The following is an 18,108-nucleotide window of genomic DNA, read 5'->3' as shown; positions in this document are numbered from 1 at the left end:
GTATCCCTCTGCTCTGCTTGGTTTACAGGCCGCGGTCACGTGATCGGGACCTTTAAACGCAGAGGGATACCGGCACCCCCTAAAGGGGCCTGTATCTCGGGGGGCACGGGGTCCCCAGACCTAAAACCAACGCGGTTCAGCTCCGGAGACCCCCTACACATCTACACTATCAATAAAAATGTATTTCAAATGTATTTATTGTCATTTATTTATTTATTTTTTGGCGGCTGCTGTGTGTATTTTATTGTTGTGGGTTGCGGGAGGGTGGGTGAATGGGGTATTCGACCCAACGATGGTTGGGGAGGGCTTGTGTGGGGGGGGGGGGTAGCGGGAGGGCTTAACCCCTTCATGACCGTAGCGGTATTAACTGCTACGGTCGTGAAGGGGTTAAGTGCACCCGCAACCCCCCCCCCTCCCGCAAGTCCTAAACTCACACCAAGGGCCAAATACCTCCCTCACCCATCCCCACTACACACAATAAAGCGGGCACGGTGGGTTAACCCCTTCATTGCCTTAGCGGCTATCCGCTATGGTAATGACGCAGCACTTTACGTATTTTTAATAATATTGATCAGGAGCAGGGGGGGGGGGGTTCCCTGAGCATTAATTTCTGGCTCAGGGAACCCCCTGCTCACTTTACAATATTATTAAAATAATGCTTCTTTACCATAGCGCATAGACGCTAAGGTAAAGAACGAGTGTTTATTTATACTGTATATTGTATGTGTTTTATTGATACTGTACATGTGCAGAGGGTCTCCAGAGCAGAAGCGCACAGGTTTCAGGTCTGGGGACCCCGTGCCCCCCGAGATACAGGCCCCTTTAGGGGGTGCCGGTATCCCTCTGCTCTGCTTGGTTTACAGGCCGCGGTCACGTGATCGGGACCTTTAAACGCAGAGGGATACCGGCACCCCCTAAAGGGGCCTGTATCTCGGGGGGCACGGGGTCCCCAGACCTAAAACCAACGCGGCTCAGCTCCGGAGACCCACTGCACATCTACACTATCAATAAAAATGTATTTCAAATGTATTTATTGTCATTTATTTATTTATTTTTTGGCGGCTGCTGTGTGTATTTTATTGTTGTGGGTTGCGGGAGGGTGGGTGAATGGGGTATTCGCCCCAACGATGGTTGGGGAGGGCTTGCGGGGGGGGGGGGGGTAGCGGGAGGGCTTAACCCCTTCATGACCGTAGCGGTATTAACTGCTACGGTCGTGAAGGGGTTAAGTGCACCCGCAACCCCCCCCCCCCTCCCGCAAGTCCTAAACTCACACCAAGGGCCAAATACCCCCCTCACCCATCCCCACTACACACAAAGCGGGCACGGTGGGTTAACCCCTTCATTGCCTTAGCGGCTATCCGCTATGGTAATGACGCAGCATTTTCCGTATTTTTAATAATATTGATCAGGAGCAGGGGGGGGGGGGGGTTCCCTGAGCATTAATTTCTGGCTCAGGGAACCCCCTGCTCACTGTACAATATTATTAAATCTCTCTCTGCTGCAAACACATCTCGCCCCCAGTATGTGCAGTAATTTACTGAACATGTACTGTAGAATAAATGCATAGTTTTATTTATTCGGGTTTATTACACAGTATACTGTTCGGCTGGAAAACATCAGCATACTGTACAGCACAATATTAATGTATCCATCGAAATCCCCCCATTAGCTGTTTTCTTTTCTGAGGAAAAACAAAATGAAAAGTTTTAATGTACAGTAATGGTCAGCCCCCTAAAGAAGTACCCAGCCAGCCCCACCAAAATAATACGGCAAAAATACAGTACTCACCATACTGTACAGTATTACTAAATTTCCCATTCAGCTTGCGCCGGCGCCGGCCCACTTCCAGTCCAGCTTTCATCATCACCCACGTCGATAGTTTGCAGAGGGACTAGCCCACCTGTAGTCAGCGGGAAATCGCTTAGGTACATGCAAGCTTCATCAAAACTGGCTGCGAAATCCATCTCAGAGTTGTCACCGACGGCGGGGGCATGATGATAAGCTGGTGCTGCTGCTGGTTCTGGTTCTGGCGCATTGCTTGGCAGGGACTGTCGCTTCTTATTTCGTTTTAACACGACCCTTCGCCTTTTGCCGCCTCCATTATCATAGATACGGGAAAAACCCTGTGACACACACCAATACCCTCCAACAAATTGTGGCTCAATACGGTGAAAACAGGGGTCACTACATAACCTTTTCCTTATTGCGCGCTTCCACAAATGAGGAGTTGGCGAAAATCTGTAAAAGTCATAGTTTTCGATAAAATACTGATAAATTTGAACAACTGTTGCCATCTTATCCTCTGTTGCATTAATAGCAGCCCATATCAAATAAGCATAACTTCTGTCAGGTTTTTGGAAAGCGGGCTCCACTTGAACACTCATGTCTCTGTAGAATAGTGTAAGCGAAAATGATCTTTGTCTTTATTTAATACAGTACTGTATGTAAAGCCTAAATTGATACATTTTTTGCAACTCTTCCTTCAGTCTCAAGGACAAGTTACAATACTGTAGCATACTGTACTGGGATAAAGTATCTTTTTTTGTAAACGAAACAACTTGCAAAGCCCACACATTACTTAAGTCATGAGTTTATGCCATCTGGTGGACAAACGAAACATTGCAGCCTAGTAAATTTTTCTAGTTATCATTTAACAGATCAGCCGCCCGTCAGCCAGGCATGAACCGTGGCTGGGAAGGCAAACGCAACGCAGCATGCAAGAGGTGAGCAGCGGCGGATTCCAGGTATCTGCCAGGTACAAACCGGGCATTTGCTCGAATAAAGTGTGTCGGTGCAGTAGCTAGTTTGTAATCTGGTGGTGATGGTGGCAGTATACAAGATGCCTACTTGGTAGTCTGTAAACTCCGACCGTAGTCACAGTCACAATGAGGTCATCTGAGGGGTAAATGCACCAAGCACAAGGTTCATATACTGTTATCCCTAATTACACTGCAGTCATAGTGTTGCTGTACAGGTAATACCAAATAACTGCTCATGAACGTGTGTTCTGCTCTGCTGCATGAGTGTATGAAAGGGTTAAACAATATATCCCATTTGACCATGAGTGTTAGATAGACAGTAGTGATTGTTTGGCAACCTTTTAGAGTCAGAGGCAGTGAAGCATTCACTTCCCAAAAACCCAAAGTGTCAGGTAGTGCCAAGGGTTAAGCAGCTGTCACCTTTAACCATAAATATCCAACATCAAGCACAGTGTAAATGTACTGTCTTCCCTGGTTACACTGCAGTTATAGTGTTGCTGTGCAGGTAATGCTAAGTGTCTGCTTAGTGGATGGGCGTTCTGCTCTGCTGCATATGGGTCTGTAGGGGTTAAATGATTATCCCACTTGGCCATAAGTGTTTGATCAAACAGTGGTGATCGTTCAGCAACCTCCTAGAGTCAGAGGCAGTGAATCATTCACTCCCCATAGCTCAGAGTGTGTAACGAGTAGTGCCACGGGTTAAACAGCTGTCCCACTTCTCCATAAATAACAGGCAGGCAGTATTGATCGTTTTAGCAGCCTTCTAGAGTCAGAGGCTGTAAGTAATTAACCCCCCATACCGCAGACTGCATACCGGAGGAGTGCCTGAGTCGCTGAGTGCAGGGATCTCTAAACAGATGAACACGGGAGCAGTCCTAGCTAGTGGGATCCACAACTGGCCCACATCATGATTAGCTAATAGCACTCAAAAGCTGAGAGCCGAACTGACCACACTACTATCTAGCTGGTCGCGCTGATGACGTCACACAGGACGTCTCACCCGACACTTGTTTTGTTTCTGACTATGGAACTTCTCATCTCATCTCTTTCCTCAGGTAAAACCATATTCCAAATTGTCTCTGTCCTGATATCCTCCCCTGCTGTGCATATAGATCTATTTAGGTAAAACCATATTCCAAATTGTCTCCGTCCTGATATCCTCCCCTGCTGTGTATTTAGTTCTATTTAGGTAAAACCATATTCCAAATTGTCTGTCTGTAAATCATCCCCTGCTGTCTTAATTTAATTCAGCTTTCACACTTGTGCAAGACAACACCCAATCTTAGAAAACCATTTGCTTTAACGTCCCTCACATGTGCTAATTAAGTTTGTTGTGCCAGCCAGGTAACTTTGTAAAGGTATATAAGTAAACTCATAGCAGCCTTAGCTGCCTGCAGCCATGCTTCCAAGTATATATGTTTCAAGTATTTATGAAGTTTAAAAAGGAAGTTCAAAAAGAAGTGGAAAAGTGGACAACACCTACTGCTTCTGATTCCTGCTTTTGATCTACGTTGGAAAGGAGGATATCATCTATCCCAGACTGCACATCTCAACATTTAACTATTGCTGTGATGCCACCTTTATTTTTTGTGTTTGCTGTAACCTCACTCATTTTCAAATTATGCACTTCCTTCCACCAGTCTCCTTATGTCTCTAACTCTATTCATATATCTCCATCTCGCCTTTCTTCCCCACTTCTCATGAACTCCTTTCTTACCTGCGCCCTCTGTCACCACACAGCTATACACCCTGCACTAAAACACACCCCTACAAATCATCCGCACACATTCTCTTTCTTTCCATGCTTCTCCTCCTTGCTTCTGGGGATCTCTCTCCCAATCCTGGTCCCCGTTTTATTTCTACTTGCTCTTGTCCTCGCCTCCCACATGCAACTTCTACTTCTTCTGGTGTTAACCCCTCCAACCTCATATCCATCCCCTGCCACCCTCCCTCCTCTCTCCCTTTCTCCTGTGCCCTTTGGAATGCTCGCTCCCTTTCTAACAAGTTCCTCTCTGTGCATGACTTCTTTCTCTCTCACTCCCTGCTTCTCTTTGCTATAACTGAGACCTGGCTCACTCAGACTGACTCTGCTCTGGAAGCTGTCCTCTCTTATGGTGGCCTTTCCTTCTCCCACACTCCGCGCCATGATGGCAGGGGTGGAGGCGTGGGGCTCCTGCTCTCCTATCTCTGCCGTTACCGAACCCTTCCTATTCCCCCCTCTCTTGCTTTTCCCTCCTTTGAGGCTCACACTGTCCAGATCTTCTCTCCTCTCCCTGTCCATGTGGCGGTCATCTATCGCCCACCTACCTCTACTCATCCCCCTTCTGCCTTTCTCTCTCACTTTGAATCATGGCTCTCTTTCTTTCTCTCCTCAGACTCCCCTGTTCTTCTCCTTGGGGACTTCAATTGCCACATTGATGACCCCTCTCTCCCTTGGACTTCCCGTTTTCTTTCTCTAACCTTTTCTTTTGGCCTTCAACAGTGGACTGCAGCCAGCACCCACAAGGATGGCCACTACCTCGACCTGGTTTTCACTAAAAACTTCTCTCTCTCCGATTTCTCCATTTCCCCCTTTCCTCTCTCTGACCATCACCTCATCTCATTCTCTCTATCTCGCTTCTCCCCTTCGCCACCTCTCCACCTCCATCTACCCCCCGGTTCTGCAGAAACCTGCGCTCTATTCACTTACCTGACTTTGAGTCCACTTTACGCTCCTCCCTCTCCTCTCTCAGCTCTGCTACAGACCCTTACAACCTGGTCAGGAACTACAACTCTGCCATGTCCTGCTCTCTTGATCTACATGCCCCGCTTTCTCTCTGCCGCACTCGCCCTTCTAACCCTAGACCCTGGCTAAATTCCCACACGCGCATGCTGCGTTCCTCCACTCGTTCCTCCGAACGCCTCTGGAGGAAATCTCATACTCTCGCAGACTTCCTTCACTACAAATTTATGCTATCCTGTTTCAACTCTGCCCTCTCGCAAGCTAAACAAGCTTTCTTTTCTTCACTAATCAACATGCACAAGTCTAACCCACGCCGACTGTTCTCTGTCTTTGATACTTTACTCAAACCACCATCAGCTGCCTCTCCTTCCTCCATCTCCACTCAGAACTTTGCTGACTACTTTAAGGAAAAGGTGGAATCCATACAGCAGAACATCCCCTCTGTTTCTTCCTCCCATCCTACACTTCTTACTAACTCTCATCCTGCCTTCCTTGACTCTTTTTCCACTGTCTCAAAGGAGGATGTGTCGCTGTTGATCGCCTCTTCTCCCTCTACCACTTGCCCTCTTGACCCCATTCCCTCCCATCTCCTAAAACCTCTTGTTCCTACTATAATCCCTACGCTCACACACATTTTTAACTCCTCCCTCTGCTCTGGAACCTTTCCATCCTCCTTCAAACATGCAACAGTCATACCATTACTCAAAAACACCAAGCTTGACCCTACCTGTCTTTCTAACTATCGACCTGTCTCCCTCCTGCCTTTTGCCTCTAAACTCCTTGAACGACTTGTATTCTCTCGCTTGCTCCATTTTCTCAACACCTATTCTCTCCTAACCCTCTACAATCTGGCTTCCGCACTGCTCACTCCACGGAAACAGCACTCAGTAACATAACTGATGACCTCCATGCTACCAAAGATAGAGGTCATTACACTCTGCTCATATTACTCGACCTCTCTGCAGCATTTGACACCATGGACCACCCTCTTCTCCTTCACATTCTCCATACTCTTGGTATTCGGAACAAAGCTCTATCCTGGATCTCATCCTACCTCTCCCATCGTACTTTCAGTGTCTCTTCTGCTAACACCTCCTCCTCTATCGATCTCTCTGTAGGGGTACCCCAGGGCTCTGTCCTGGGACTTCTTCTCTTTTCTCTGTACACACTCTCTCTAGGTGACCTAATAACATCTTTTGGGTTTAATTATCACCTCTATGCTGACGACACACAAATATACTTTTCAACACCTGACCATACACCTGCTGTACAAACCAAAGTTTCTGAATGTCTCTCTGCTATATCATCCTGGATGGCCCTCCGTCGCCTTAAACTCAACATGGCTAAAACAGAGCTCCTCATACTTCCTCCCAAACCTGGACCTACTACCTCCTTCCACATCACTGTTGGAACTACCATCATTCACCCAGTAGCCCAAGCACGCTGCCTAGGGGTCACACTCTACTCCTCTCTCACATTTGCCCCTCACATTCAAAACATTTCTAAAACCTGTCGCTTTTTCCTCCGCAATATAACTAAGATACGCCCTTTCCTCTGTTGCTCGACTGCTAAAACTCTGACTCAGGCCATCATTCTCTCCCGTCCTGATTACTGTAACCTCCTGCTGTCCGGCCTTCCTGCCTCTCACCTGTCTCCCCTAAAATCTATCCTAAACGCTGCTGCCATATTCACTCTACTCTTTCCTAGATCTGTCTCAGCATCTCCCCTCATGAAATCCCTCTCCTAGCTTCCGATCAAATCCTGCATCTCACACTCCATTCTTCTCCTCACTTTTAAAGCTTTACACTCTTCTGCCCCTCCTTACATCTCTGCCCTAATTTCTCGTTATGCACCATCCAGACTCTTGCGTTCTTCTCAAGGATGTCTTCTTTCTACCCCCTTTGTATCTAAAGCCCTCTCCCGCCTAAAACCTTTTTCACTGACTGCCCCACACCTCTGGAATGCCCTTACCCTCAGTACCCGACTTGCACCCTCTCTATCCACCTTTAAGACCCACCTTAAGACACACTTGCTTAAAGAAGCATATGAATAGCACTGTAGATATTCTGAACACATGATACATAAAGCTTGGCCCCCTGCAGACGCACTTACCAGAACTCCCTCCTACTGTCTCTGTACGTTCTCCCTACCTACCAATTAGACTGTAAGCTCCTCGGGGCAGGGACTCCTCTTCCTTAATGTTACTTTTATGTCTAAAGCACTTATTCCCATGATCTGTTATTTATATTAGCTGTTATTTATTTGATTACCCCATGTATTACTACTGTGAAGCGCTATGTACATTAATGGCGCTATATAAATAAAGACATACAATACAGTATGACTCTGCAAGCGTTCTCTCCATCTCCTCCTTGAATGACTCTGATAGCTCAGAGCTCAAACTAAAGGTGCACCTTCGTCCACAATATTCAAACAAGTGATAAAACCCTATGCGTTTCGTGCGCTTGCGCACACTTCCTCAGGGGTTTAAGTCATGCCAGTGATGCCTGGTATAAATACTCATATACGAGTTCCTGATTGGCCTATCAATTAAGGCATACGTGAGCTAACACCTATATGGCTAATGATAATAAAATACTGGCATTTGAATAGCCTTGCAAAACAGATAATACATAACTACAAAAAACATTAATACAATAATACATGAACATAAGAAAAAAGTGAGAGAAAAAAACATGAAAATATTAAAAAAAAAAATAATGTTTGGCAAATGTCAAATAGTTACAAAAAGGCTCCAAGATCAAAATCTATATTAAGACCTTTTGGAGAGAGTATCCGTTCTGCCCACATATTGTAAACCACAAGGGCATTGGAGTAAATATATGACATACACCGAATGGCAATTAATAAAAGATTTGATCGGATAAACCTTTAAAGTAACATTGGACTTAAAAGTTTTTTGCATTACAACTAAATGAACAAGCCAAACACTTTGCACATTTAAAAAAACCTTTATCCACTTTTGCTCTTCAAATGCCAGTGTTTTATTATCATTAGCCATATAGGTGTTAGCTCACGTATGCCTTAATTGATAGGCCAATCAGGAACTCGTATGTGAGTATTCATACCAGGCATCACTGGCATGACTTTTAACCCCTGAGGAAGTGTGCGCAAGTGCACGAAACGCGTAGGGTTTTATCACTTGTTTGAATATTGTGGACGAAGGTGCACTTTTAGTTTGAGCTCTGAGCTATCAGAGTCATTCAAAAAGGAAACGGAGAACGCTTGCAGAGTGATACTGCCCAGTAGCGACGGAGCTTAAGGTGACGTCGTATCCGGGACTTCCGTGGATTCATCCCGCCTACCAGTGACGTAGTATCCGGTGACGTCACTTCCGGTCGACGCGGCACGGAGTGAGGAGAGGCGCACCAGCTCATCTAAAGATCTGGGCGTTTATTGATACATTTTCCAACGCGCATTGCCTATGGCTTTCCTGTGAGTAGCACTCCGATTTTGCTCCTCTGGACCGGTGTACCCTGAGTCCCTTATCCATTCATTTTTATATCATAGAGTTGTATTAAACTAACTTTTTTATTTCAGCCTTGCTTTTGTGTATTTGTGGTCAGTGTTGTGTTGTATTGTTTTGTTTGTCTTATGTCTTGTCTTTTCAGTTAGCTGTGTTGCACTATAATTCTCTTTTTTTCATTCCATGTCGCTTCCCACACTGCTGAAGCTACACTTGATCACCTAAAAGACGGAGGAATTTTCATCCCCTTGGATATTCATCCTTCTATCTGGAAATTCCAGGACTATATTCCATTTGGACTTTCAAGGCGCCGGTACTCCCTTTTTTGTTTTATTAAGGATACAATACTACTCATCAAATGTGACTAGAGAGAGACACATATGTATCTCAAAGATAGAAACAAATGTATATGAAAAATACATAGTATTATAAAACCTGAGAATGGGCAAAGGAATAATATAGCTTAGAGAAAATGTTTTAGGTCCCATTCTGTATTAATCCCAAAAGGGGATAGAGTATTAAGTGAGTGGGTCCAAAACATCTCACGCAGATTAAGCTGTTTAATTCTATCACCCCCTCGTGCAGTGACAGGTATAGATTCAATCCCCTTGTGCAGTGACAGGTATAGATTCAATCCCCTCGTGTAGGAACAGGTATAGATTCAATCCCCTCGTGTAGGGACAGGTATAGATTCAATCGCTGAAAAATGAAAGGTGGACAAGTTTCCCAATGTACAATGTGTAAAATGTTTGGAAACTGGGAGCATCTGATCTAGTTTTTTAATAGAACGAATGTGCTCCATAATTCTGACCTTCACTGATCCGATTGTCCGCCCAACGAATCCTCGACCACAACCGCAGGTTAAGTAATAAATCACAATATTACAATGAATAAAAACGGGAATTGTGTGTGTTTTCTTACTGTGTACAATATCAATAGATATGATAGGATTGGCATAGCAACAAATACACATTTACCATATTTGAAAAAACACTGTGTATTAAATTTGATTCATGAACCCTGTCTGACCCGGATGTAAATAAACTAGGCGAAAGATAGTTTGCCAAGGATTTAGCCTTTCTAAATGCAATTTTTGGTCCTTGTTCAATTGGCTCTAAGGTCTTCCTCCAAGGTGAGCACTTCCCAATGTTTCTGGATGATTGAGCGGATTTGATCTATGCCATGTAATAAACAGCGGATTGGACCCTTCGGGAGTGCCCTGGTCTCTCCTTGATTTAAACCCCCTGCCTAGAACCAGTCGAACCATAAGACAGTAACTCAGCAGGAGTACAGAGTTTGGCATTCATGTAAGCCTCCTCTGTATCCCTGTTCTATAGCCCCTGACAGAAAATCTGTTTGCCAATTCGGTGGCCTGTTGATGAAAAGAATCCTCGTTAGAGCAAAGCCGCCTTAGGTGGAGGAATTGGCCCTTGGGTATACCACGGATGAGTGACCTGGAGTGATTGCTATCCGCTTTAAGAAAGGTATTCCTGGAATTTTGTTTCCTATAAATGTCAGTCTGTATTTCTCCTGTAACGCCAATAAATAAAGTGATATCTAAATAATTAATGTGATTAATATGGTGTTCAGAAGTAAAGTTAAGATTCAACATATTGGAATTAAGTGGATTAATGAACGTGTCCAGTGAATGTGAATCCCCTTCCCAAATCATACTCAGGTCATCAATATAACGCTTGTAAAAAAATAATATGATGCCGAAAAGGATTAGAATCACCAAAAAGAAATGTGGATTCCCAGAGACCCATAAAAAGATTAGCACACGACGGGGCAAAGGAGGTACCCATAGCCGTACCCCGTGTCTGCAAGAAACTGTGACTCTAATAAAAATTATGAGTCAATAAAAATGTGATGGAATCTAAAAGAAAAGTGCGAAGTGAAATAGATAATGAAGAGCCGAAGAATAAGGGGTTAAAGACTCCCCTAGCAATGCTCACAGGGAATGTCCACGTGTTAAACATACACTTTGTATCCTTTAGAATCTTGTTTTCCTTCCCAAAGAAGCCTAGACCTCCATAATCCACATCAGCCAAAATCAATAATGTCACATATCATGTCCTTTCATAACCACTCTTGATAGACTTCCACTAGCCTTAATAGGTAAATCTTATGTGGTTGTCAGTGGTTTAGGGTACTGTAGACATATAGTATACATCACTTTCACTGTCCGGAAGAATTGCCTGGACTCTTGGGACACTGTCCCCCATCTATTAGTTAAGCTATGTCTAAAGACTGGATATTATTGTGTATCTAGTGACCCTTAATGAGAGGGTATTGTTTAAGCTGGGGAACCAGGTTAGTTAGGGAAGGGTCCCTTGAATTTGTTTTCCCAAATGCGTTTTATCGCATTTGATTACCACATGTATTACTACTGTGAAGCGCTATGTACACTAATGGCGCTATATAAATAAAGACATACAATACAATCTATTGATGGTCAGACGCCCATAACTCTGCATTTCCAACCTTTATACGTGTCTGAGAACCATATTGCACTTCTAACTCTGCTGCATGTGGCTTGTCCCAGAATACCCAGCAGGCTTGGGGACTTCCTATGAGAGGCGATGAACCATGAATATTCACTAAATGTGACCATGCTCCTTGTAACAAGATAACATCCCTTTGTGCAGACAAAGGAGAAAATGTACTCACCAGAGACAGGAAATGGAACAGTTTCACTCTTTATTGGTGTCAGATGTTCCTCAGTGTTCGGTTCTTCTTTCTCCGACTTAATCTCTAAACTCTCCAGCACAATCACTGGGAAACCTGGCAATAAGAAAAGGGAAACCCATCATGTAAAGCTGGGAGTGGGGGCGCTTCTTGTGATATCAGTATACATAAATACTCTATACTGATTCCTATGGTGGAGGGGTGAAGTGGTTGATTTTACTTTGTTATTAACCCTTTGAGTGCTGAAGAAGTTTTTACCCCAAGTGCTGAAAACATTTTGGAGCTACCAATGTTCAAACCTCAATAACAATAATATTCTCAATATAACCTTAGATAAATCATTTTTTTCATTAGGACAGGTATCTTATAATTGTATGCATGCTTTAATATTATTTCCCAAAATATTGTACACATTTCAGTCTATGTTTTAAACATACTGAATACAGATAAGTGAGGATGTAAGGGTACTTACCACAAACAGGAAATGCATCTATTTCTTCCTTTATTGGGGTCAGATATTCCTCTGTGTCTGTCTCTTCTTTCTCTGACTTCATCTCTAAACTCTCTGGTACAACCACTGGGAAACCTGGCAATAAGAAAAGGAAAACCCATCATGTAAAGCTGGGAGTGGGGGCGCTTCTTGTGATTTCACCTCCTCTGATATTGGTATAATATAATACCTCTTGTAAAAAAAGTATTACTAGCCCTTCTAGAAGAACATGACAGAGGTGAAGATATATTATCTTCTTACCTGCTGATGGTTCTATAAGAAAATAAGATTAGTTTGGGTGTTTGACTCGCATAACTGCCAAATAACCAGATATTCCCCCCTTGCATATTCCAAAGACACTAAATTATCTCCTCTACTCACTTAACAAGCGTGGATCCATGCTGGGAGTGGGCAGTGCTGCTCTGGGAGGTGCTGGCAGTGGACAGTGCTGCTCTGGGAGGTGCTGGCAGTGGGAAGTGCTGCTCTGGGAGGTGCTGGCAGTGGGCAGTGCTGCTCTGGAGGTGCTGGCAGTGGGCAGTGCTGCTCTGGAAGGTGCTGGCAGTGGGCAGTGCTGCTCTGGGAGGTGCTGGCAGTGGGCAGTGCTACTCTGGAGGTGCTGGCAGTGGACAGTGCTGCTCTGGGAGGTGCTGGCAGTGGGCAGTGGTCCTCTGAAGGTGCTGGCAGTGGGCAGTGCTGCTCTGGAGGTGCTGGCAGTGGGCAGTACTGCTCTGGAGGTGCTGGCAGTGGGCAGTGGTCCTCTGGAGGTGTTGGCAGTGGGCAGCGCTGCTCTGGAGGTGCTGGAAGTGGGCAGCGCTGCTCTGGAGGTGCTGGCAGTGGGCAGTGCTGCTCTGGAGGTGCTGGCAGTGGGCAGTGCTGCTCTGGAGGTGCAGGCAGTGGGCAGTCCTGCTCTGGAGGTGCTGGCAGTGGGCAGTCCTTATCTGGAGGTGCTGGCAATGGGCAGTGGTCCTCTGGAGGTGCTGGTAGTGGGCAGTGCTGCTCTGGAGGTGATGACAGTGGGCATCGCTGCTCTGGGAGGTGCTGGCAGTGGGCAGTAGGCAGTGGTCCTCTGGAGGTGCTGGCAGTGGGCAGTGCTGCTCTGGAGGTGCTGGCAGTGGGCAGTGCTGCTCTGGAGGTGCTGGCAGTGGGCAGTGCTGCTCTGGGAGGTGGTGGCAGTGGACAGTGCTGCTCTGGAGGTGCTGGCAGTGGGCAGCGCTGCTCTGGAGGTGCTGGCAGTGGGCAGTGCTGCTCTGGAGGTGCTGACCGGAGGTTACTTAATCTATATGTGTTGGATTTTAGAATGTGCCTGTATATAAAACAGAATTGTAATGATCATTTTTTTTTTTGGACAAATATACAGCATTTAGTATCAGCTTTTTCAAACCTAAATCATTAACCCCAAAGGAATCGGAGAAGACAGGTGCACCAAAAAACACATATGGTCCATTCGCAAACAGGAACTTCATTTCAAACACTGCAAAACTTTAATGGCTCAGGATTGTGTCACCACATAACCATCTAGAAAAGTATAAAGATAGTGGGAGATTAGGAGCCAAAAGACCAGTAAAGTCCACATAGTGTAACATAGTAACATACTGTACAGTTCCACAGTATGAAGATGTAGCCAGCTCCCCCTCTGCTTGTCGCCCCCCCCCCCCCATACCTTGCTGGCGATCGCGAGTGCCGCCGAGCCCCATGGCGGACCCGTCGGCGGGCCGCAGGTGTGGGTGGTTGCTGGAGGAGCTGTGCGGTGATTGCTGTGTGCGGCGATCGTGAGCCAGGTACTCCCGGCGGCTCCCTGAGCAGGGTGTCGCCATCTTAGATTGCGCACGCATGCACGGTAAGGATTTCAGTGCGGTGGCCAGCCGGGAAGTTCGCGCATGCGATTTGTAGAGGCCCTAGACATAACGAAGGCAGAGTTCCTAAACGTAATGAGGTATGCGTTCATGCACATAGAGCCAGCGCCAGGAAGCGATGGAGGCTCCGAGAGCAGAATTGCGAGATGTACGCAAGGAACAGGATTCTCTCACAAGTGGATTAAACTTATTGAAAATACTGTACAGTTCCATAGTATGAATAAAAAGCAGATACAGTACATGAGTGAGACTTTGATAAATGCTCCCGATACTCTCTCAGGTCCATCAGTTCTGCTCCATACTGACACAGTCTCACTTTCCTATTTCATACGGTGAGAAGTGGGTAATGCAGATGAACCAGTGCAGTAACTTCCCCTCACCGTACCCCACCATAATAAATAGGGGTGTTTTATCCCTCACTGCCTCATTAATTTGTTCCTCGATCACCTCCAGTTTCTCACATTCAGCTCATTTGTACCTGGCAGGACATTCTTATATAAAGGAGTGCCTGGGGAAACACTCAGTAACTTCCCCTCACTTGTCCCCACTTCTCACTATATTAAATAGGGGGGTTTGATCCCTCACACTCATTAATTTGTTCCTCAATCAACTCCAGTTTCTCACCTGCTCACACCCTTATAAGACCGTCCTTTTATGATGGGATGACTGCTTCCCGACCCAGATAATTTCCAGCGGAATAGTTAATAGCGGATACTGAATCAAAAGCACTATTCTCTGTGTTATATCTGTGGAAAGTATATATATATATAGTATATAGTATATATATATATATATATATATATATATATATATATATATATATATATATATATATATATATATATATAGTGACAACCACATCACGTTGTGAAGACTGAGATAATGTGTGTGGCTATCATCACCTCCATTTTGGCCTAACCGCCATTTTGAGTGTTTGCTTGTATGTATGCCAATCCATTTATTCGTGTATGAACTGTGAATGTTTGATTCTGCAGAGTATCACTCCTAGATGTAACTCGCCCCTATGTAATTCCTACAAGGCATGCAAGAATTGAAATTACATTCGTAAGAGGTTTTTCCTGCCTTAGATAATTCTGCTGACCATGGGTTCTGTTATCTGACAGATACAGTCACACACAGGACTGGACACAGTAACTCCCGTATGTCACAAGGTTAAGTGCGGCCCACATATATGGTATATAGGATAAGAATATAGCAATGTAAAGCATATTTATGTATCAACCAATATGTATTTTTGTATGTCATCATATTATTTATCTCTAAGCCAGCCCCCTTAAGGGGTGTATTACTCATTTTGAATTGTATAAAAATGTGATACCAAACAATATGTTTTCAGAGGCTTGAGTTCTTTCTGAATTCTTGTGTCCCAATGTGCCTTGGTACAGATAAACTCATGTTGTTACTTTTTGAACCCTTGACTCATTGATTTTATTTCTGCGCTTTGACAATGTTGAGGTCCTTTTGATCACAAATAAGGCCGGAAACACAGTACTTCGATTTACGCGGGGTTTATTTATAGGGGCTTAAGTAACGTATTCGCAGGTCCACCGTCCCTTTAAGAAAACAAAATTAAAATAAAACATAAATAAACGCCTTTACCTGTCAGGGAGCTTACTGGCTTCTTCAGTCCCTTACTATCAGGGCCGCCAGCTAAGCCGGTTGTCAGCCCAAAACATGCCCTGGCATGGGCAATACAGTAACAGCAGTCTTTGTAAATAATAGAAAGGGTTTTGCTTATCTTAGTCCATCTGGCAATGTCCCTGCTTCAGCATGGCTCTCTCAGCAGCTTCTCCCACACTGCTTCAGCACGTCTCTCTCAGCAGCTTCTCACACTGCTTCAGCACAGCTTGCTCAGCAGCTTCTCTCACACTGCTTCAGCACAGCTCGCTCAGCAGCTTCTCTCACACTGCTTCAGCACAGCTCTCTCACCAGCTTCTCTCACAATCTGCCAACTTCTTTAACAGCCTTTGGTAGCTGCGGAGCCCCTTCTGCCTCCCTCCTTCTCTGAGGGAAACCCGGTCTCTCTCACTGCCTCTCTGGCTTCCTGGGTCTGGCTCTGTGTCTCACAGCTTCCTGTATCTTTTAAACCTGCAGTCTTTCAGGAATCCTGCTTAATTAGGCTGTAGGTGCTGGTTGAGTGCTGGAAGGTGCACATATCCTCCATTCCAGCCTACTGAGACAGTGACTGTCACATATCCTCCCCTCCAGCTCATTCCTACTGGGGTGAGTGACCAGTGCACAATTATCGTGCACCCAAAAAGACGTCCTCTCTTTCCGTTTCCTAGTCTTCCAATTGAAAAATCTTCCCTTTGGGACAATTACCAGGCCTTCTGGGCCTGCAGAATGGTCCTTCGCTACCTCTTTATCTTGTGCCGGCCTGAGTCTAGGGTTGAAGCTCCGCCTTTGTTGTGTCCCTTTTTTCAAATGTTCCAGAGCATCCTGCTGTCTATCAGCTATCTCTGCCTTCTTCCACTTGTGCTCAGAGTCTCCCTTGCCCTGTAGAAGAGCCTTTTGGCCTTTTCTAGTGAAGACAGCAACTCCGCTTCAGCGGTGATGGCTTTTGGACCTTTTCCCATCAGCATACCTTTAGTGTTGGGTTTCACATCCTTTATATTCAGAACTTCAATTTGGGTGGGGGTCTTATTAACCCCAAGTGCACCCCATGATGCCCATCTATTACAGTCGGCAGACTCGTAGGCTTGGGCCTGTCTTTCATGTCCCCTTAACTTACTCTGTTGGGAGTGTTGCTGGACAAACTGTGAGGTCTTTCTCATCTTACGAACATGGACACTCTTTAGTCCCATTCTCGACTGTCTCTTCACAGCGGCTGCCATCCTTGCAAGGAATCCACTATGGGTCCCATAGTACAACTGGCTTCTTACTGTGCTACTACATCGCACCTTGGTCTTCCCATTCTGTTCCTTGTGGAAAGTAGACTGTAACACTGCAACGGTATTGCAGTCACGCTTCCTGGTGCGCCTCACTTGCTTTATCTCTACCGCCCTCTTTTCCATGGACTTCTTCTGTGACCCAAGTGTCTGTTTTAGGGTAGTAACCGCTTTCTCCAGCTTCAGCTGAGGAACCTCCTGCTGGGCAGCCTTAGAGTCCAACGTAGCGTCCTGCTCAGTCTTAAGAGCCTCGAGCTCCTCCCTCAGGTCGCGCTTTTGCTTCTCTGTCATCTTGCGGCCAGCACACTCAGACTCCAGGTCCTTCCTTAAGTTTTGAAGCAGTCCTTCCGTATGTCTTTTCCCACTCAGTGCGGCTGCTAGTTCAGCTTCATTGAAGTTGAGTCGCGATTCCACATCTGTCAGCTGATTCAGAGCCAGGTTTACTCTGTTACCTTTTCTCTATTCTTGACCTGTAGCTGCTGGTGTTCCTCCCGGACCTTATCCAGCTCCAGCAGGGCCCCCTCATTGGCCGTGTGGTCCAGCCGCTTGTATATATCGGCCATCTCCGTTTCATAGCGTAATGTCAGGCACCTCATCTGACGGACGGACACCTCCCACCTCTCGACGAGCTGTATCTTGCACTCAGCAACCTGCGTTCGCAGCTCTTCAATTTGATCCTGCAAGTCTCCTCTCAGGGCCTTCACTTCTTCCCGGTGCTTGCTCTGAGTTTGCGTCAGTGCAGCCTTCATCTTTTGGAGCTCTGCAGTGTTTGTCGCCAGGATCGCCGCTGATTCTGTTTTCCAGGCTTCTTTCTCCTTGGCATACTGACTCATGGAGATCGAGTTGCCTCTCTGCTTCTCCAGCTCTTGCTCCAGTCTCTGGACCTTCTCGCGCTCCCTCTCATACATAGTCACCTGGCTTCTAAGCTCCACCCCCAGCGATGCTCGAGGCACACAGCGTGGCCCTCAGCTCCTCATGCTGCTCTATGGGGACACACTGGGCACTCAGCCGTTTCTTTAGCACTCGTTGCTTCTCCTTGGCCGCTTGTAGACTTGCACATAGCTCTTGCAGCTGGCTCTGCCATAGGTGCGCTGCTTGTGTGTGCTGCTCCAGGGAGACACGTTGCATCCTCTCTGCATTCTAACTTTTCCTGGATCAATTGCTTCTCCACCTTTCCTGTTTGGTGAAGCTTCTCATCAC

General features: G+C 45.8%; 1 protein-coding gene across 1 annotated transcript in view; it reads right to left on the bottom strand.

Moving 5' to 3' along the window:
- Positions 1 to 13,522, bottom strand: part of LOC142486073 (uncharacterized) — a 56,843-nt gene extending 43,321 nt beyond the window's left edge. The window contains exons 1-3 of the mRNA XM_075584733.1: positions 12,528 to 13,522; positions 12,129 to 12,242; positions 11,639 to 11,752 (exon numbers count right to left, since the gene is read on the bottom strand). Of these exons, the coding sequence (XP_075440848.1) occupies positions 11,639 to 11,752; positions 12,129 to 12,242; positions 12,528 to 12,546 (247 nt within the window). The 5' untranslated portion in view covers positions 12,547 to 13,522. The remainder of the gene's footprint in view (positions 1 to 11,638; positions 11,753 to 12,128; positions 12,243 to 12,527) is intronic.
- Between the last annotated feature and the right edge of the window lie 4,586 nt (positions 13,523 to 18,108).

This window comes from Ascaphus truei, unplaced genomic scaffold, assembly GCF_040206685.1.
Source record: "Ascaphus truei isolate aAscTru1 unplaced genomic scaffold, aAscTru1.hap1 HAP1_SCAFFOLD_725, whole genome shotgun sequence".
Taxonomy (NCBI): domain Eukaryota; kingdom Metazoa; phylum Chordata; class Amphibia; order Anura; family Ascaphidae; genus Ascaphus; species Ascaphus truei.
The sequence above is the reverse complement of the archived record's forward strand: the minus strand, read 5'-3'. Positions and strand labels throughout refer to the sequence as shown.